General features: G+C 46.2%; 1 protein-coding gene across 1 annotated transcript; it reads right to left on the bottom strand.

Moving 5' to 3' along the window:
- Positions 1-1,994: 1,994 nt before the first annotated feature.
- On the bottom strand, positions 1,995-15,989 carry rgmd (RGM domain family, member D). The gene is made up of 5 exons (XM_056604697.1): positions 15,684-15,989; positions 10,842-10,882; positions 9,008-9,156; positions 6,167-6,678; positions 1,995-3,857 (listed from the first exon to the last, which is right to left on the bottom strand). Exons 2-5 carry the CDS (start codon positions 10,874-10,876, stop codon positions 3,162-3,164), a joined length of 1,392 nt encoding a protein of 463 aa, XP_056460672.1. The 5' UTR covers positions 10,877-10,882; positions 15,684-15,989; the 3' UTR covers positions 1,995-3,161.
- Between the last annotated feature and the right edge of the window lie 4,011 nt (positions 15,990-20,000).

Raw genomic sequence — 20,000 nt, 5'->3', positions numbered from 1 at the left:
CTCGAACAAGATAACTACACACTGATAATTGTGCCGTTGTCACACAACTTCATTTTAAAACCACTACCTCAGATGGAACGCCGTAAAACACAATAACACAATGTGTTCTGTGTGCACATCCAACAGCCATGCGGTTATGTCACCTGATAAGTAATCAAGTGGATAACGTGGAGAGCATTTTCTGTTTCAATTTGCTGCTCCTGCGCCGGCCCAAATGGTGAAAGAAGAAGCGCCTGCGCCCATTACATGCTACCACGCGGGAGCAGATAAGCGGAACGTTTGACCTTGTAATCTCAAAGTCTATCATCATCTACCAGGGTCTCATCTACTCTAAAGTAACACCTTGTATTAAGACAGCCATCCATCTAGCCCGTATCAATCAGGGAGAGGACTCACACACCACTATCTATTTACCTTTGCCAAGTGCTCTATTAATATCGAATTAATTCACCCATTGAGAGTATCAATCACTCAAGAAGGGTTTTTCCCCCCCTCAACTCATTAGCTCGGTAATTGTCCTTGTTTACAGGAGAAAGTGAAGTCAGGGAGGCTCATAAAGAGAGGTTGACCGCAGTCTATAGGGGCTTGAGCAGGTGCCAGCAAATCCATCCCCCGAGCAAGTAAAAGCTGCTCTTCTTAATGAAATATTGACGCGTGTGCTCTGTCTATAACTCTGTAAACTATACGAGAGGATGCCAAGGGTGTGAAGTGGTTTGATCTTGGTGTGTGTGTTTATAACAACGTGTAACTTTTTCCTCTGATGGAGATTATCTCAGAGAAGACAGAGAGAGAGAGAGATTTGCTTGTCGTCAGGAAAGAGGAAGCCCTTTAGGGGTATTACTGCCCACTTTCACACCCGGGTGAGACGAGGTTAGTTGTTGTGCCTGTGACAGTGTCGTCGGATAAACTGCATCTCAAACATGACATTAATCAAGACATAGCCTGAAGCTTTTAAGCTTTGTTTACTATGAACACACACTCTCTCTTATACACACACACACACACACACACACACACACAGGCAAAACACAAACCCAAACAGTTTACCGCCTTGAAATATGCAAAACTACAATTACAGCATTTAGGGGATGAAAAATGATAGAGGTTTGAGGGGGGAGGTTTGACGTGTGTCGTAAATGCGAGGACAAGCAGTGGTGGAACACAACCATTAAAAGGCCCAATTGAGGCTGTATAGCCGTCAAGTGTGTTAACTAGCAGTCTGCCTGCCTCGCGTCGCTTCCTTCAGACGAGATTGCAAGTGACAGCTTTTACCACCGTTTCGCAATTACCTCCCTCCTCTCTCTCTCCCCTCCTCTTGATATTGGGAATAAGGAGTGATGAAGCACAGTCACCCGCAGACGACATGATTTAGACCATCTGGTATGTGCTAAGGATGCAACAGCAAATGGTGAGAGCGGGGAGGGACACGCCATTCCCTTCCTGTCATCCCCCCCCCCATCACATGGCTTAGTAGCTGGGCTTTTTCTTTTGAGAAGTTGAAGTGATGTGGCTGGGTGAAAGGGGCTGTGACCGTGGACGAACCCCCGAGAAACAGCGGGATTTGGACAATAAAAACCGCTGTGTGACTAATTGGAGTTCCCTGAACACTTCAGAGTTAAATTGCTATTTTGATCCACAAAGTGCTTAAAAGCGTCTAGTCAACCGTCACTTTCCGATCCTGCGTTGATGCGATTTGTTCACTCAATTCTATCCACGGACGCCCGGTCAGGTCCATGGAGTCGAGACTGGTTCTGCGGCCCAACACGCAGAGCATCGTATTGATACGGCAAAAGGAACTTATTGAAAAATTTGATGTTAACTATAGCTAAATGTGGTTTAGGAGGCAGAGCGGGAATGCTGGTACCTGGGAGGTTTATAGTTCGATCCCCGGCCCCTCCTAGCTGAAGGGTGAGGTGTCCCTGGGCGAGACCCCTCACCCTACCTGCTCCCGACGAGCTGGCTGTCGCCTTGCGTGGCTGACACCGCCGTCGGTGTGAATGTGTGCATTAATGGGTGAATGTTAGCCAATATTGTAAAGCTCTTTGAGTGGCCACTGCTTTACAAAGCACTCTATAAATGCAGCCCATTTAATAAATAATTTCAAATATGTACAAGAAGCATAGTTTGGAGTATCCACCATTTTATTACAGAAAATTACAGATGAGGTACAACACATATTAGTTTAATTTCTCTTACAAGAACTCAAAATAACCTAAGTACATATACAAACAACTGTAAAACCATACAGTTAAAAACTATACACAGGCAAATGTACACAATATAAAACACATATATACACACATTCAATATATTATTATATAGAGATTTTGCTTTGTTTTTTTTTTACTGGAAGCTAAGCAGCTTGAAGAGGGAGTGTTTCACTGAACGGCATCTTACACACACAATTAAATCTTGATGAAAAAGACTCAAACATCATCTATTATATAGGTAGTATTTATGTATTGTTGTTGGATCCTGGGAAAGAAAATAATTCTCGGAAAACATTCTGACGAAAATACAAGCGGAACATGGTAGTGTAATAAGTGCTGCATTACATGACTGGATTATTTAGGATGCAATATCCCAAAAAGAAATACTTGAATATCATCAAATAACACATGAAATGCTGAAACGTGTGCACAGTTTTGTGTTGTCAGTTAAAAAAAAGTTATTTACAAAATGAACCCCTCCGATTGGCTGCCCTGTGGACAGCGCACCGACAGACTGTAAGTTCACATTTTCTCACGCTTCCTTCCGCCCTCGACCCCTACACCGAGCGAATGAACTTTTTAGAGAACAGAACCCACACAAACACAACGCAACATCACCGTTAATATTCAAGCTCCTACTCAAAATGAAGTGACACATGTTTGAATACACACGCTAACGCACACAACAACAAAAAGTTGAATGGAATGGCGTTTTTTTCGGCGAGTGCTAAATCCTTCAAAATCACAGCAACTGGAAATAAAAATTAAAAAAAACGGACTTGAAATGATATGAACACCACGTTAGAGATTCATGACACTCGTTCCCCAAGCTGACGTCGCCTCCGCTCCCGTTTCCTCTTTTCCTTAGGATCGTTTGTTTTCCGTCTTGTTTACGTCTCTACCGGCGCCTACTGCCGTCCTCCTCCTCCTCCTCCTCCTCCTCCTCCTCCTCTACCAGAGCAGGATAGCGAGGAGCACCAGGAGTGCGGAGAGCAGGGAGGGCCGTGTGGCCGACGGCGGCCCCGGCCACGCCCCCCCGCTCTTCAGCCGCGGAGTCCTGGGCGAGTTCTGCCTCAGCCGGCTGGGCGGCAGAGCCTTCAGGTCCTCCAGGGCCCCGAACGCCGCCAGGGAGAACTCGGGGTCCCCCGTGGTCAGCAGGTCGAACACGCACGACTGGAAGTACACGTCCTCCACCTGCAGGGTCTCGCGGCACCGGGCCGTGGCGCGCTCCACCGTGTAGCTCTGGTGCGGCGGGCCGAGCCCCGGGCCCGGGACCGCCACCCGGGGGTGCTGCCCCGGCCGGCCCAGCGAGTGCTCCTTGATGAGCTCGTTGCGCGGGCAGCCGTGCAGGCAGAGCTGCAGGCCGCCGTCGTCGCGCTCGGAGTAGTCCAGCAGGTCCTCGGGCATGCGGATGGCGAAGGTCAGGTAGCGGCCCACCCGGCGCACGATGATGGACGTGCCGATGTAGCGCGCCTGGATCTTCACCTGCCGGCCCGTGCCGCCGCGCTCCACGATGACCAGGCTGCCGCTCTCGCCGCCGCCGCCACTGCGCGTGCCGTCCTGGAAGGCCGACGGGAGGTCCTCCGTGGTGGCCTGGTACACTTTCTGCTCCGTGCAGCCCTGGTAAGACTTGAAGATCACGGTGATCTGGAAACAGGGAGACGGGAGGTGTTATTTATTGGGTTAAAGTGTGGTGAACTTCTCACTGTTTGAATCGGTTGCACTGGTGGTTCAGGTCACAGTTATGTATATGGTTCAGAGCTTAATTTTTTGGCTAGGAAACAACGTCACTGCTGACTACTAGCAATAACTTGCAGTACCGCTTTCGGCCACAGTGTGGCATCAGTTAACCAATGTTCTAATGGGAGCAAGTACTCGTATGTATAAATTATACTTGGAATCCCATGATTCAAAAGCTCAATTCTCTCAAGTGGAAGTGATCTCCACGAGCATGCAATCTGAGGGCTGTAGGCACACAGGTTCACAGAGGCATTAGAAGCCTTTATACACAAGAGCACCAGAGGACACGCTCTATTTGAAGTCTTAACCAAACATGCAGAGGGCAAATGAACCGCATGGCAGTCATAAATGTGCGTCTTGTGGCTGGGAAACCTCTTTCCAATCTTATCTTGGGCAAATTCCTAATAATGTCGTAAATGATAGTTCGGAGTCCATAATTCTTCGCCGGGTGCCGGATCAAACAAGGAGATGACGGTCTCCAGGCTAACAGCTCCATAAATCAACACACTTTACTCTGCTGACAATGTGCTCGGCAAAGGCTGACTTCAATTAGTATTCTAGCCTGGGTCGAATGAAAAATATGAAACTTGTAAACTTGAAAAAGGTGACTTTGGACAAGTTTACAGATGCAGTGTCGTGGGTGGGGGATTCACATTTAGGGCCTTTAGCAGACGCTTTTATCCAAAGCCACTTACAACAAGTAGATTTGTCAGAAGAAGGTGCCTCAGCAGTAAGGGGGAATGGGCCTATATCTGGGCAGAGAACTCAGCTGTACAGCCTCTATTATTATGGGGGTTCTCCTCCAGACCTACCTAAGCCACAGTTCACCGGCCCACCATGTTTCATGCTGAAGACTTAGTGACTGGGATGCATCTCTGATGTGTGGCCAATGTAGAAAGGGGATTGCATGCAGTGGTTTCTAGATTAGATTGCAACTAAGCACTACAAAGATATCCTGATCATCTGAAGATTGTAGAACATTATTTTGATGTACTACACTTTGTGGAAATAATTATTTGTGTGTATTTTTACCATGCAAGCATGCATAGTTCAATGCCCCGAGGTTAAAAGAGAGGCACAATGTATTCAGCAATGACTTCATGAGACAAAAAGATTAGGACTTTCTATCTAATTATTCATATTTTTTATCATTCCATATTGACACAAAAAAGGGCCGGTTAATTATTTGACCGGGGGGGAGGCCGACTTCCACTTTCTATCAGCGATGTAAAATGTAAGAGCGCATGTTAATCACTTCCATATGACCACCCATGTGTAAAGAGGCAAAGCACTCAAGCATATCTGCGATTCAACACCACTAAAGCACTCTCTTCTCTCCACTCCCAGTGGATCTAAGGAACTGCTGAGATGGGAGAACTTAAGTAGTTGCAGATTGATAAGGGACTAGTATTGACAGTTGGAAGGGTCTCAAAGAGTTCCGACAGTATCCGAGCTGGCAACTGGCAACATTTCTTTAAAAATACCAATTATTAATGTCTAATGTTCCATCATACCATCTAGAGAACACACATAAAAGTCCAAGAAGTTCAAACGAGAGACGTTCAAGAAGTTCATAAATGACGATAAGGTCAAATCCACCAGCAAGTAAACCCTTACTAAACCACAGGGCTTGCTGAGTAACTATATGTCCTACAATGCATTGGTAGGTGGACTCAGTTCTTGGTGAGGTAGTTGGTGATCAGAATGAGTTCTTGGATCAAAGTCACGACAGACTTTATTTTATTTCACCAACTGGTGATATCTTTAGCAAACTATGCAGTCTCAGTGCTGCGTGTCGCTGTGGGGGGGGGGTATTAAGACCACCCACACTCATATTTCTAATTCTTAAAAAGTCCTATTGCCTTATAAGCCCACACAATGGTCCTTTGTTGAAACCTACACTCCTTTGCCTCGTCTACGGCAAAACTAAAAGCGATATAATAATCATAATAACAAAATAACAAATAATTGTTCCTCTACTTAGCTGAAAGCTGACTTTGTTTACGTTGCCCACCAACTACCAGATCATTTCACAACAGCCACAACTGAATCCAGAAAACGCATCTGCAAGCCGTTTGGCCCAGAGTCCATATCCTTGTATAATTGAAATATTGGAAACACACATAAGCTCCACGGTTTCCCAACAAACTGGAGAACCAACAGAACCACGAAACCCAGAGAACCCCCTAGCTCCCAACCCGACGGCCGGTCCTCACCTTGCTGGTTGCCGTGGCGCTGGACCCCAGGACGACGGGGACGTTGGTCACCTGTACCGACAGGTAGTGGTTGTCAATCAGAGGCCACGCCCCCTCCACCTTGCAGGTCTGAAACTCATCCCGGAACGTCCGCAAGTGAGGGTCCCCGAATAATCCACAGTGGGCGTATTTCTTCTGCTGGCCGCCGGAGCCCGACCCCAGGGCACGGCTCTCGTAGTCGCAGCGCTCCGAGACGGCGGGCTTGGCCGTGCTGGGGGCTTTGGCCGGGGAGGTGGGCCCATCGCTTGAGCAGTTGTGTTGGGAGAAGAGCTCCTTGATGCGGAACACCGCGGAGTGGTACACGAGGTTGCCCCGGCAACCGCGGGCCTGCCTCCGGGTACACTGGGCGTAGGCCCGCAGGGCGATACAGTAATCCACATCTGGGGGCATCTCCTCCTGCAGGCCACCAGAGGGCGACGTGGAGGCCACGTAGTCTGCGTTGCAGCGCTGGATCCGACACTGCTGGCAGTGAGCTGGAAAATCAAGGAGATGAGATTGATGAGATTGGGATCTCCACTTGAGGATTGCAGCGTATCATAAAACAATAACATTAAAAAGTTTTAGGAATATAGAAAGAAACTGCTCCTTTTTGTCTACGTTTAGCTCAAAATGCTTATCCAATTAATACAGATATTTTAAACCATTATTCACTACAGAAATGAACTTGACCACAGTGAAGTTTAAAACGCAGTACAGAGAAACTTTCCACTATTGACTTTATCTTCCACGGGAGAGCTATAAAGGTTTAGACACGCAAGCCCACACACGGCCTTTAGACCAGTCTAGGAAGCAGCGTCTTGAGTCAGTCAGAGCTTATTTCCCCAAACTAGCCCTCAAAGAAATAACATGGAGCCCTACTGCAGGAGGAAATCAACCTGTGTAGTTTGCCTTGGGGTGTTGAATGTGGTTTGGCTGTTGCTGAGGCAATACAAGTCCATTAAAATGGACCAAACGCCATTGAGCTCGGGTGTGGAAGGAAACTCACAGGCCCAGCATTAAGGAATCTTGGAACAAAAAACAGCAACGTGTTTATTGACTAAGGGGCTAAACAGCTGGGCGGTAGGTGGGGGCTGCAGCATCATGGCTACGAGGTAGTGTGTATACTGTGGAAAGATAGGAGCCCGACTGTTGCTTTGGACAGCATTTTAAAAAGATCTGGAAGTACTAGGGGCATAGAATATGTTTTCCATCGAACAAAAAACTATTTGACGTTTAAAATTGGTTTGGAATAGAAACAGATGGTATTGATCTGGCTGCAACTGCTTTGGAAACGCTTATTGCAAAGGATGCTTCAATGTCTGCCCCAGTGGCCTCAGAGATGTACCAGGCTTCACTTTTTGGGCAATAACAAAGAAAAAAGGGAGATAAATAGATGCTTGTGGGATTGTTTTTATCCCTTTCTCACCAAGCTACATTTGGGATGAATGGTGATGTGATCGTGATGAGTTCAGGAGCAAAGGGGGTACCTTAAGAGGCATCTCACACCAGTCCTCTGAATTCCACCAGCCCTCCTGAATCAACAGGTCTCTTTACTCAACTCTCAGACAGGCACTTCTGGAAATTCCAGGCTATGGACCAATATCAAAAATCATACATCTATCTAACATTAAATGTATCTGCTATGAAACTTTCATATCAGCTTTGGGTAATAGAGAGAAAAGGGCCTTACAACGAGGGAAAACAAACTTCACTACCCAACCCACTTCTATAGTCTGCCCCTAGAGAGTTTTGATTGATTATTTAAAAATATCTTGATTATAAAAGAATGGGTGCGCAGAGGGTGAGTTTAGACGGGTCACATCTCTAAATACATGCATTTGTTTTGCTCCATGTGTCACTAAACTAGAACGCAGTCTAGCAATCGAAATAGCATCTCCATCTCCACCGATGCCCATTGGAAAAATGTGCACCGCCAGTGACTTGAGGCTTTGTAGTGCATTGTTTTGTTGCATTTACCGCAACTTGGTTTGTGAAGCTGCTACGTTATAAGGTTTTAAGTAACATGCCGCAAAGCAATGCAACAATGTGGATCCATCGTGCACAGCACGCATTTAAAAAAAACAACAACGAGGGTTTTGCATGAAGTAGTGCTTTTAAAAAGTTAAACCAACACGCTCAGTCAGAGGCCGAGAGGACTGGACACCATGCATGCTCAGGAACGGAGCAGGAACGAGGCGACAGAAATTGGATTGTTTTTAAACCAAGCAGAATTGTGTGCAATTGCTCAAATGCATACTTTGTTCAAGCTATCCCGCGGACTCGGCGTGATCGGTTCAACGTAGCCTGCTGGTCTCAGCGGACTGCCGTGGTCAGAGGACGTGCTATCAGGCTAGGCTAACCAGGAGAAGTGAAGCACAAACTTTATGAAACTCATCCAAAAAGTTTGGGTGAAACTTTGTTTACTCCGTAGACATACGTGGGGCTTCATCGATCTCTAATGTGCGGCCGTTTTCTAGTTAGGAGAAACAAGGAGCGCCAAGTTGATTGTCCGTAAAAGGACTCGGGCTCTGTATGGTTTTGCGCAAAAAGCTAGCAGCTATTCAACTGTTGTCCCCGAACGGAGCAACTTCTCCACAAGCCTTTACGCTCCACGCAACCTGACGATTCGATGATATAAAGAAAAGAAAATGCGTTATTCCAAAACACAAGGTGTAACGACGCGATAATAACGCGTTTGTATCCAGGGACGCGACTTCTGCGGATAAACAAACAAAACCAAAGTTTGGAGCTCCGTGCGGGTGAAGGCTGCGTGAGGACCCGCAGACCCGGGGCGCAAAGCGGGCAGGACGGCGCTCCTCTTACCTGGTCGGGACAGCAGCGAGAGGAACACCATGGTCAACGTGATACAGTTCCAAAGCTGCCGCTTAGCCGAGGTTTGAGGTCCGCTTCTCCCCATACCAATCCATTCAGTTAGAATGGAGATCCTCGACTGCTTCTCATCGACGTGGTGGCTGCGGGGAATTAGAGCAAAAATTCGTATCCTTTCCCCCCCCAAAGCACTGTCATTGAAAAGGGGGCCCTGCCTGTCTTCAGGGCGGCCCTACAAGGGGCGGGGTCTGAGGTGGAGACACAGGGGGCTCCGGGGGTGATTGTTCACCAATGAAAGAGCAATTATTCACTAACCACTTCGTATTTACATGTAGCGGCAATTACCAGGACGAGTTCAATGGAAAGTTGTCCTCCACCGCAAACAATGTAGCGGCGTTATGGCTGTGGTGGATGTAGGGCTCAGGATCAGGTGTTCATATTCAGGACCTGATGTATGATTTGATTTATTGGTATTTATTTATAAGTGTTTTAAATATTTTTGGTCACTCTGACCTAATGCAGTAGATCAGTAAATACATATTTTTTGCATCTCAAAGCTTTCGTCGTTAAATGTCCTGTTTTGATCCCTTGATCTGAAAAAGCATATGGCCTGGCGGAAAAAACTGATTTGTGTGTGCGAATCACGCCTCCAATTACGTTTTCTCACTTAACACAATAGCGCTTAATACAAACATTTACAACTATTCAATCATGCATGACATCACTTCATGGGACTCTCTCTGACTACTCCGATGTGATTATCATTAGGGGGTTTCATAAAAAAGGTTAACTTATTAGCAATAAGAAATATGCTTCGCTTTTCAGTGTATTGACATTCTAATAATGTATGCTGTTGAATTGTTTAATTACATCCAAACTCGACAGAAAGCATAATGTTATAGAGACATGTGAACAATACATCGCCTAGATATTGTGTGTTCCACAGGCTTTCAACATAGAAAGTAGCTCTGAATTGTTTCCTCTGAGGCTCTGTGTGCTCTATTCGTTTTTCCATTACACTTTTCAGTCAGACACTTGTATGCTACTCTTTTTTCCCGTTTGCAGCCAACTTTCCATCTCTCTCACTTCTCAAACGACACTGTCTTTCATTTGCACAGCTGCTGCACGGCCACGCCATCTGCAAGGCACACAGGATTATTTGCTCTCGTTCTCAAGACACATTCTGTGGCCCTCCGACTGCAGGCATTCCGACCGAGGGACCACGTGTTGCGTCTGTCGAACGGTATCCCCAGTGTTCTCCTCCACCATAGTGTCCCATCATGTGCATGCTTTACAGCATCGGAAATTAAACTCCAGTGTAAACTCTCCGTAAGATAAAATAAAGTAAAGCCCGGCCAGACAGTTGTTACTACTTTACTCTATGTTCATGCCGGCTCTGTTTTTATGGGCACACACATTGTGTGAGCAATCTTTCAGTCGCTGTGAAGGTGCTCAGAGGAGCCTGTCGATGCGGGGCTGGTATATTTTGGTTAAATGGGGGGAGGGTGTGTGTGTGTGTGTGTGTGGGGGGGGGGGGGGGGGGGGGGGGGGGGGGGGGCAAGTGGAACGCTTGGATTGTTGTTCGCTGGTCACTGGGCCTCAGTCACACTAGGTCCAGTTTGCCAGCTTCATTCCCCCCTGGGACCGCTACCTTTACACCGTGTGTTCTGCTAATTTGGGGAGGCTTGGTTGGTGTGTTGTAGGGCTTTATGATTGTACCCTGTGACCACCAGCTCCCAGTCCCCAAAGCATGACCCTTCCTCCCCGTATCACAGCTGCCATCTTGAAGTTCGTTTTTGACAGCACACTGTAATTAAAACGTAATTACCTCTTGCATCTTTCATTTTCAGGATCGCTGGACATCCTTTCCTGTAAAAAAATAGATGAAAAATATACCATTTTGTTTGCTTGAGTCAAATAAGGTACAGCAACTAAAATGTGTTTGCTAAGACATTTCAATTGATAACCAGAGCCAGAGTCGTAGTGATAGTAAGTAGTAAGCACAACACAGCCAAAACAAGGGCTGGGTTGTGCTCAATTTCACACCGAGGCAACAGAATCAGACATGGGTTGATACCGCTAGCAATTGTCTATTGTTTCTGACAAAATTAAAAAAATGTCTCTTACTACGGCCCTTATGTGAGTTTGGCATTATTGAAAGTCAGCCCGATGAAGCAAACAGTGAATTGATCCAGGTGGGTGATCAGGATGAATTCTTCACATGAAAGCCCCCCCCCCCCCCCCCTTCTGGATGGTCTGTTGAGCCTGATAGCAAAGAAAGACCCCTTTCTCCCCCTCTCGCTCTCTCAGTATATTGCGTTGCATTACCTTGCAAAAATGCATATGTATCTTCTCAAAGTGTGAGTGTGTGTGTGTGTGCGTGTGTGTGTGTGTGTGTGTGTGTGTTTTGGGTGTGAATGTGCCTGTGCTGTACTAGATTCAACTGGACACAGATAACTGGAGAATTATACGTTTGAAGTGTGTATATATATATATATATATATATAAGAATGTAGTATATGTTTAAGTATATGTTAAATCAACTGCTTGCTCCAATAGAAAAGTGAATCGGATGACTCGGCTACTGTTGAGCAAGCTGTCTAAAACCATCTATAACCGAGCAAAGAACTAACTTTATTTTTGAGAGGAACACATGCGGCCTGACAGAGGACAAAGAAAACAGGAGGGGAACCTCTCAGCTTAACGTTCCCCTGAAAATAAAGACTTTACTTCTCTATCCCCATTATGTCTACCTTAAACGTATACTAGGTGTTGTTGCCCAAAGAAAAACAGAAGAAGAATAGCAAGCGATCGAGCGAGCGTCAGAGAGACAGAGAGAAAGAAGAAAAGGACAGCAAAGGAGGGCTGGATGAAGCAGGAGAAAAAGGGGAAAATGGAGGAGTGGTGGTGGTATTGGGTTTCCCCATGACTGTGTGTCTGGCCGCGCCACATGTTCCCCATTAAAGTGCTCACACTGTGGGACCTGAAGCCCACCAGAATGCTTGTTTTTGTTATTAGGCCCATCACACTGTGGTCGGGAGGAAACCAGCAAACCGGCCCAGACAACTCTTCACAGGGACTTCGTATTTCACTCTTGTAAATCCCATTAAAAGAAAAGACCAAAAACAAAAAAAAAAGGCTTTTATCCGTCATTTGTACTGAGACGTTTAAAACGTTGGTATGATGGGTTGAGGGTTTTCTGGAGCGCTGCCAAACCATGAAGCGCCACAAACAATTTCAAATGTTGATTTGAGAACGTTAAAGTTTCAAAAAAGCAGTTGAAAAAGTGCATCTCAGCGAAACGGCAGCTCCGTGCTTCTGAATTTTCATTTAATTTCATGCCGATGGAGATTTGTCAACGGAGACGTGTTTCATGTTGCCTGTGAGGCCAGATAACATCAGAGATTGAAATCAGTCCGAGCATGCTCCGCGGCCTAAGCCTCAACTACACAGCGCTAAACTAAGAGATACACTTATCAACTTTTAAACAGGGAACCAAATCATCTGGAACCTTTTCCCTTTTAAAAATAAAGTCTTTGACTGAAGTGAACCGGCCAGTAGCGCATACCGATTGGTGCAGAGACGGAGAGAGTTTCAGAGAGTTTCAGAGAGTTTCAGAGTTTCAGAGAGAGGGAGTTGGAGAAGGGCTTTGGCATCCCCTCTGTTATCCGGAGAGATAAGAGAAGCCGTGGTGTTGGTGTATATGGGGCGGCACGGATAGCATCTTCACTCAAGGATCCCACTTACGGGACCTTGATTGATACCTGACAGAGCAAAGGGGCGGGGTGGGGGGGGGGGGACGCAACCAAATGTTGTTCTTGGTTCCTCTCGGTAGGCAGCTATGAATGGTTCTACTCTGTTCTTTGGATCTTTGTCGCTGAGCAATCAGGGATTATCACACGCAAAGTGTATCAACGGTTCGAGAGAGAAAGAGAAATCCAGCATCAGACTTCAGAACGCGTACGATCCCTGTTTTTGTTTGAGCCTTGTTTTGTTGTTGCCTTAACTTCTAACCACACAGAACGGAGCTTCTCACCACCTCCTTCCGCTGCTTTCACAGGAGCAACTGTTGTTGACACAGCGGTGAGGCCAGGCCGCCCGGTGAATAGACAATCAACTGACAGGTAACCCTAGCCCTGGGGTCACGGGGTCACAGCGGCCTGATGAGGGATGATGGGTAAAATAAATGGCGAACGGCACACAGAAGGCTGCGTGGATCAGAAGGCTCTGAGCCACGCAGCCTTCATGGTGAGGTTTCAGGGCCATTTGACCTCTGACCTGGCTTCTACCTGTGTGCATGTGTGTGTGTGTGTGTGTGTGTGTGTGTGTGTGTGTGTGTGTGTGTGTGTGTGTGTGTGTGTGTGTGTGTGTGTGTGTGTGTGTGTGTGTGTGTGTGTGTGTGTGTGTGTGTGTGTGTGTGTGTGTGTCGGAGATAAACATCTTTATTCAATGAACACATCTCTCCTTCTAAATAACAGGCTGCTTCTCTGTTGTATTTGGAGGTCTTTAACAAACGTGCCTCTAATGGTAAATCAGAGCGAGAGTGTATATAACGTCACAGAGAAGCACAGATTATTCCACTGCATGTCTTTGTTTGAACATGCCTGGCTTTTCCTTTCTACCCTTTGCACACACACCCTTCCCCCATTCTTGACACCTGAGGCAGCGCATATAAGTCAGGTAACAAATTGCTTTGTAACAACTCCCTTTCAGTTTCAAAATGGCATTATTATACTGACAAAAAAAATCTCTTCCATTGGCTAAATGACTAGAACTATCTCCAGACATCCACCTGTGGAAATGTGTACTGTCTGGTCGCAGACATTTTGTTCTCTGTTCTCTGTTTCTTTTTTCCATCTATTAGTTAACCAACATTTACTACAATCAACTCAATCGCGTTGGTTCCTACAACATCACAATGTCATCGATTTGAGTTATTCTTTTCTTTCATTCAAACTCTGAAGCGTTTGAATGACTTCTAATTCCTGGCCAGAATAAGTGTTGACAACACTGTCTTCGCCACACTGCCTCTCGCCATTTGTTGAGGTGCAAGACCGCAGGGGGAATATTTGTTTGTCCCCACCCCCGTCCCCCAACTGGTACTTTAAGCAACACCCCCCTATCCCCGACCCTGTGGTTTGAAGGAAAGCTCACAGCACCCTGGCGATTCACTCTACCTCCCCTCCAAGTCATCCTCTTTCCACTGGTACGTCGTCTGGCTGGACTTTGTCTAACCCCAACGCTAAGTCTGGCTCACGACCTCCACAAAGTTATCTGGTGGTTCTTTCAGACAGGGGTGCACCAGTGAAGGAAACCATGAGGATGTATTTAAGCAGTCCCTAGGGTCCTTTGGTTGGACCCTTTGGATAAGAGACCCTTCCCCGAAAACTCCATAGCTCTAGAAGTCTGCCAGCTCTACGGCCGTAGCCGCAGGATCAATCACATCTGGTTCAGGCAGAGGAATATATCAGGTCGATTTTTCGTACTCCGATTGAAGTGGAAAGTCAATATCGATATGGAGAGTTGTCATACCTCCTAGTTCATAGATGAATACAGCGTACGGGTTGGTAGCTTTCAGCCAACCGTATTGAGCGTGTTTGGCAGTTTCAATGGCATTCATGGCAGAGATGGGAAGAGGTGAAATTAAGTCATAAGTCACTTTTCGAACCTCATACTTTCAAGTCGGTCAACTGTTGGGTCAGATAAGCTACTTATGAATCCTCTTTTCACCCCAAGACATTTAGCCCTGCTCACTATAATTACTGCATTATAATTTAGTACGGGGGACTGAAGGCAAGGATATGACTAAACAAAAACTTGAATTTCTCCAGCGCAATCCCCTCCCACCAATAATACATGTTATGTGTTATAACATGTATCATGACTCATAGCCTCTGCCAATGAGAGGTCTTCTAGACATGACTGATTAACAAACATGTCAATGCATTTCTTGGCCAATATTTGATGTTTCTCATATAGACAGCCATATCCTTTGACTCAGTTTATCATGAGGACGATATATCATACATCCCCTCCACAGCCTTAACTATGTCGGGATATTGGTAGCGCTTTACATACAGAAAGTGCTCTTAGTGTCACGTATGGCCGTGAATCAGAAGAACAGCCTGTGTTTAACAGAATGTAACAGTTGGTATTTTTTCTGCCTCAGACCACCGGAGCAGCTGCCCCCTCGCCCAGGAATAGATGGACAGACGAACATACAATAACCCAGGAGACCTTCATGGGATATACATTTAGATATTCTGATCTATTCCCTCCACTGAAGCATTTCAAGAATGCTGTCTCTCTCTGCATGGGTGGGTACGAGAAAAATGTAAGTGGATAAACTAAGCGGATGAACTGAAGAGAGTGTCCTTGGTTCAGTTTTTAATGAAAATGTCTAATAATCAAGCTTTAAAATTGCTCCTTACATTTTTTAATGCATTCATATACTTGATGAGGATTCCTTAAACAACAAAAATCTTTTACGAAACCTTTGAAACCCTGATACCAGAAATGTTATTTACAAGTGTTTGCATTAATCCAATTAAACTAAAAGACAGTAGCATTCATCCGTAATTTCATAAATGTTTCCATGCCAAGACGTTTGATACATATCTGCCGTTACACTGTTAAGCATTGACATCTAGTAACAGGGAAGCCAACCTACCTTTTGGTCGATGTGTGTCAGTGATGTTTCGCTGTAATGGCGACGGACCTCAGCTCGACCAACAGACCCGGCAGACTAACTCCTAACCCTTGTCTTCCTGCAACTTCAGCTGCCCAGCTAAGAGCTCGGGGGGCAGCCACACAGGGACAGATAACCATTGGAATTAAGGCACATGACAGCAGCTGTCTGTTTCAAGAATCGGCACTTTGATTAGAGAAGGTTTTGTAGTGGACAGTGCCTTGGCATAATTCCAACATATCTGGGTTGGGCATTTGTAAGAATAGAAGAAAAAAAAAAAGAGGGAAACAATTTAGAAACAGTGACTCGCACCCGTGATTGTAAACAAGAGCACTTGTGCTGTCCAAGCGCTATGCAGAGACATCCATTGGCTTGTCATCGTGTGACAGCATTCCGTATTCCCGAAAGGCCTTTCAAACAGACTGTATGATACGGGAATGCTGGTGGCCATTGTACTCTCTGTTCAACACGTGCATCTCTCTTTCCCTCTACTCCTGAGCAATTAAGACCTCTTTATACTCAATCTTTCCCTGTGTCCCTCTCTTGTCACGGAAAGCACTTTTAAGAAAATCCCGAGCGTGCGTCCTATGTGTGTTAGTTTGTTGTTCATCCGTTGTTATAGCAAGGCGGTGAACACCACTTTGTTCCCGGTAACCATCACCAACACACTTAATGAGGGATCAGCACTCGCTTTTTTACCTTCAGCGAACGATTACCCTTTCATGTGGGACACTGCGTCCCTTGGTTTGGAAATGACGCAGGCCGCCTTCACCCCCTGAGCAACAAGAGCGATCACGCACGGGGCCCTATAAAAATGTGTTTGGTTATCAGTTTGTGTTGAGGCGCAAAGGCCTGATGAGATGTGAGCGTGATTAACCTCGCGAGGGGAGCCTCGGCGTGCTAACACAGGGACTCGTAGACGTTCCTACCGGTGATTTATGGACGTAGGAGCAGCCAGCCACAAAGCCTCAGGCCGGGGGAGAGGGAGCGGGAGAGAGGGGGAGAGAGGGAGAGCTACAAATCATTGCTTGGTTCAGGTCTGATAAACATTTTGCTGGATTCCACGTCGACCGCTCCGTGTCTGTGCACCCGATGTATGTTTGAACGTGGCAGAAGTATGTCACCTGATACAGACACTAGAAAACACGTTCTGCGATTCACGCATATTTTTGTGGATGTTTGTCTCATTGCATTGTCTCCATATGGCCCAAATGTGTTTTAAAAGCAGCAACAACACAAGAAAATATATTTTCCATTGTTTGGATAAATTGATCTTCCGAAACAGATGTGTCTGCCCAATAAAGTTGCAGCTTAATACTGGCTGCATTTTTTCAAACTTTCTCAGGATAACAAAATGCTTCACAGGTTGCATATGTGTCCGTCTCACTTGTTATTATTATTTCAATCTTCTCTGCAGGATCCGTCTTTTCAGGCGGGCAGCTGTTTCCACCGACAGCTGCATCCCCGGCTCTTCCAATAGAGCAGAGATTACGAAATCAAGCCAATGTTGTATTTCAGTTTATCCATGTAATCCCCTCTCTCACCCCGTCACCCTTCTCTCGTTTTTCTCTCTTTACCTCTTTTTCTCGTTCTCATTCTCTCTCTCCCTCTCTCCCTCTGTCTTTTCTCTCTCTCTCCCTCCCTTTCTTGCTCTCACACACATACACACATTTATACAATCTCCCAAACCCGATGCAAGCATGCGGACACAAAAGTGCACACTCGTATCTACACAGACACACACCCTACCCATACAAACACACGCACGCACACGCGCACACACACGCACACTCATATGCACACACTCACTCTTACTAACTTTATTTCTCTTTTCTAACTCTCTCTCCAGTCTCCTTCTCCTTCTCCTGCTCCAAAACAGGCCAATCGGGGAGCAGCCATGTCGTGTTGGAGGCCAACAGCACTACGATGGAAAGAAGATACAGGGCCAACGTTTTTTTTTTTTTTTCCTTCTAAAGACAACAGCTCCAAATCCTAGCAACGAGGCGCAGTTGGATTTAAAGCATTATTGTGTCCAGGGCTGGTGAGAAGCCATGTAATCTCAGTGGCACAGAATTTTTTCCATATCTTCTCCCGGGAGGCATGTGGACTCGTAAAGCCCGGCTGGCGACACCGTGGCATCCAGCAGAGGTTTGACACTTAGCTCCAGCTATGCCTTCTATGTGGAGATACACGGCACACACACACGCGCCCCGGCTCTGTCTCAGTGTGTAACGGCGCAACAAGGACGCCACTATAGCAAGCATCGAAAAATATAAATGAATTTGTATGAAGACACACGCATACACTTTCGTACCTCGCGATGACTCACTCACTCACTCACTTACATTAAACACACATACACATGCACACAAGCACTCATTCATTCACATGCACACAAGCACACACACGTTAAAGTAAACGTAAACGCACACACACACACACACACACACACACACACACACACACACACACACACACACACACACACACACAAACACACACACACACACACACACACTTAAAAGAGATTTACGCACACAAATACACACACATTCACACACACAAACACACATACACAAACCCACAAACACACAAATGGTCCAGTTGTTGTGTGCATAGCAGGTGTTGGGAGCCCTGAGCAGGACTGGTCTGGGTGGGAGAGGGGGGGGAGAGGGGGGGAGAGGGGAACAGCATTTCTATTGTTTCATATGTATGTGCTTCTTGGAATGCGACCCAGCTATTTGGATGGGATTAAACTCTCGGCCATATGGTCTGATTTCAATGATATGATGTACATGGTACGGCGTGATGCGATACAACATAGGATACAATGCAATATATGATACGAAACAATACGTGATATGGCTTATGATATTATATGATATATGATATGTAAGGCAAGGCTGACTTTTGGATACGAGATTGAAATCCACTGCTTAAAATATTCACCCCTTCCCTTAGTGGTGTTGGGCTGACTCGGAATAATTGTTATTATCATTAGTGATAGCAGTACTAGTAGTAGTAGGAGTAGTAGTAGTAGTAGTAGTAGTAGTAGTAGTAGCAGTAGTAGTACTAGTAATAGTATACGTAGTAATAATAGCAGTATTAGTAATTAGTAATTGTAGTTAGTAGTTAGCAGTTGGTATGAGTAGTAGTAGTAGTAGTAGTACTAGTAGTATCTCAATAGGCTCCTAGTAGTAGTAGTACTAGTAGTATCTCAATAAGCCGTAGCTCATTGAGATACTGGAGGAGTGTTGCTGGTTGTATATTTGGCACCACTTCCATCAGTACGATGTGACGGCAGAGCACACTTCTCACATCATCCCCCGCCATGCGAGCGCTCTTCACATTTCACCACCTCTTCCCTGCACCTATCAGGGTGCCAACATGGCTACTGGCATGGCACTCCACTCCAGATAGAGAGGGGGAGAGAGAGAGAGAGAGAGAGAGGGGAGAGAGAGAGAGAGAGAGAGAGAGAGAGAGAGAGAGAGAGAGAGAGAGAGAGAGAGAGGGAGAGAGAGATAGGGGAGAGAGAGAGAGAGAGAGAGAGAGAGAGAGAGAGAGAGAGAGAGAGAGAGAGAGAGAGAGAGAGAGAGAGGGAGGGAGGGAGTGGGAGAGAAAGCGTTTGAGAGGGCGAGAGATAGAGAAAGATAAAGAGCGATAGGGAGAGAGGGAGAGGGAGGGAGAAATAGAGGGAGAGAGAGAGGGAGAAGATGGGGGAAAGAGAGGGCGAGAGAGAGAGGGATAAAGAGAGAATGAGGGAGACCAAGGGAGAGAGAGAGATTTAGAAAGAGAGAGAAAAAGAGAGAGGGAGAGGGAGAGGGAGAGAAAGAGAGAGAGAGAGAGAGAGAGAGAGAGAGAGAGAGAGAGAGAGAGAGAGAGAGAGAGAGAGAGAGTGAGAGAGAGAGGATGAGAGAGAGAGAGAGGAGAGAGAGAGAGAGGGGGAGAGAGAGAGAGAGAAGAGAGAGAGAGAGAGAGAGAGAGAGAGAGAGAGAGAGGGGGGGGGATGAGAGAGAGTGAGAGCGAGAGCAACAGGCCTAGGGTGCAAAAGGCCAATCCCTTTCAACAGGCTCCTCCACAAATCAAAAGCATCCATGATCTGTCCGCCGTCTGTTCTCAGATGAAAGGTGCATTGTGGGTACTGGTTCATGACTTTGGTGACCACAGTGGATACAGCGGTTGAGCCAGGTGGAATTACATCTGAAACCGCATCATGGTGTCACCTTGATTACTATTTATTAGCAGGGTGTATTTCATATTGTGCTGGAAACACCCAGTGTGAAGAGTGAAAATATGAAA

This window comes from Gadus chalcogrammus, chromosome 12, assembly GCF_026213295.1.
Source record: "Gadus chalcogrammus isolate NIFS_2021 chromosome 12, NIFS_Gcha_1.0, whole genome shotgun sequence".
NCBI classification, from domain to species: domain Eukaryota; kingdom Metazoa; phylum Chordata; class Actinopteri; order Gadiformes; family Gadidae; genus Gadus; species Gadus chalcogrammus.
This window is presented reverse-complemented; position numbering and strand designations above follow the sequence as displayed.

Coding starts and splice junctions, on each gene's coding strand:
- rgmd (XM_056604697.1), bottom strand. CDS start 10,876: ATGTCCAGCGATCCTGAAAATGAAAGATGCAAGAG. Junction 9,157..10,841: donor GAAAATGAAAGATGCAAGAG/GTAATTACGTTT, acceptor AATTCCCCGCAG/CCACCACGTCGATGAGAAGC. Junction 6,679..9,007: donor CTCGCTGCTGTCCCGACCAG/GTAAGAGGAGCG, acceptor TTGATTTTCCAG/CTCACTGCCAGCAGTGTCGG.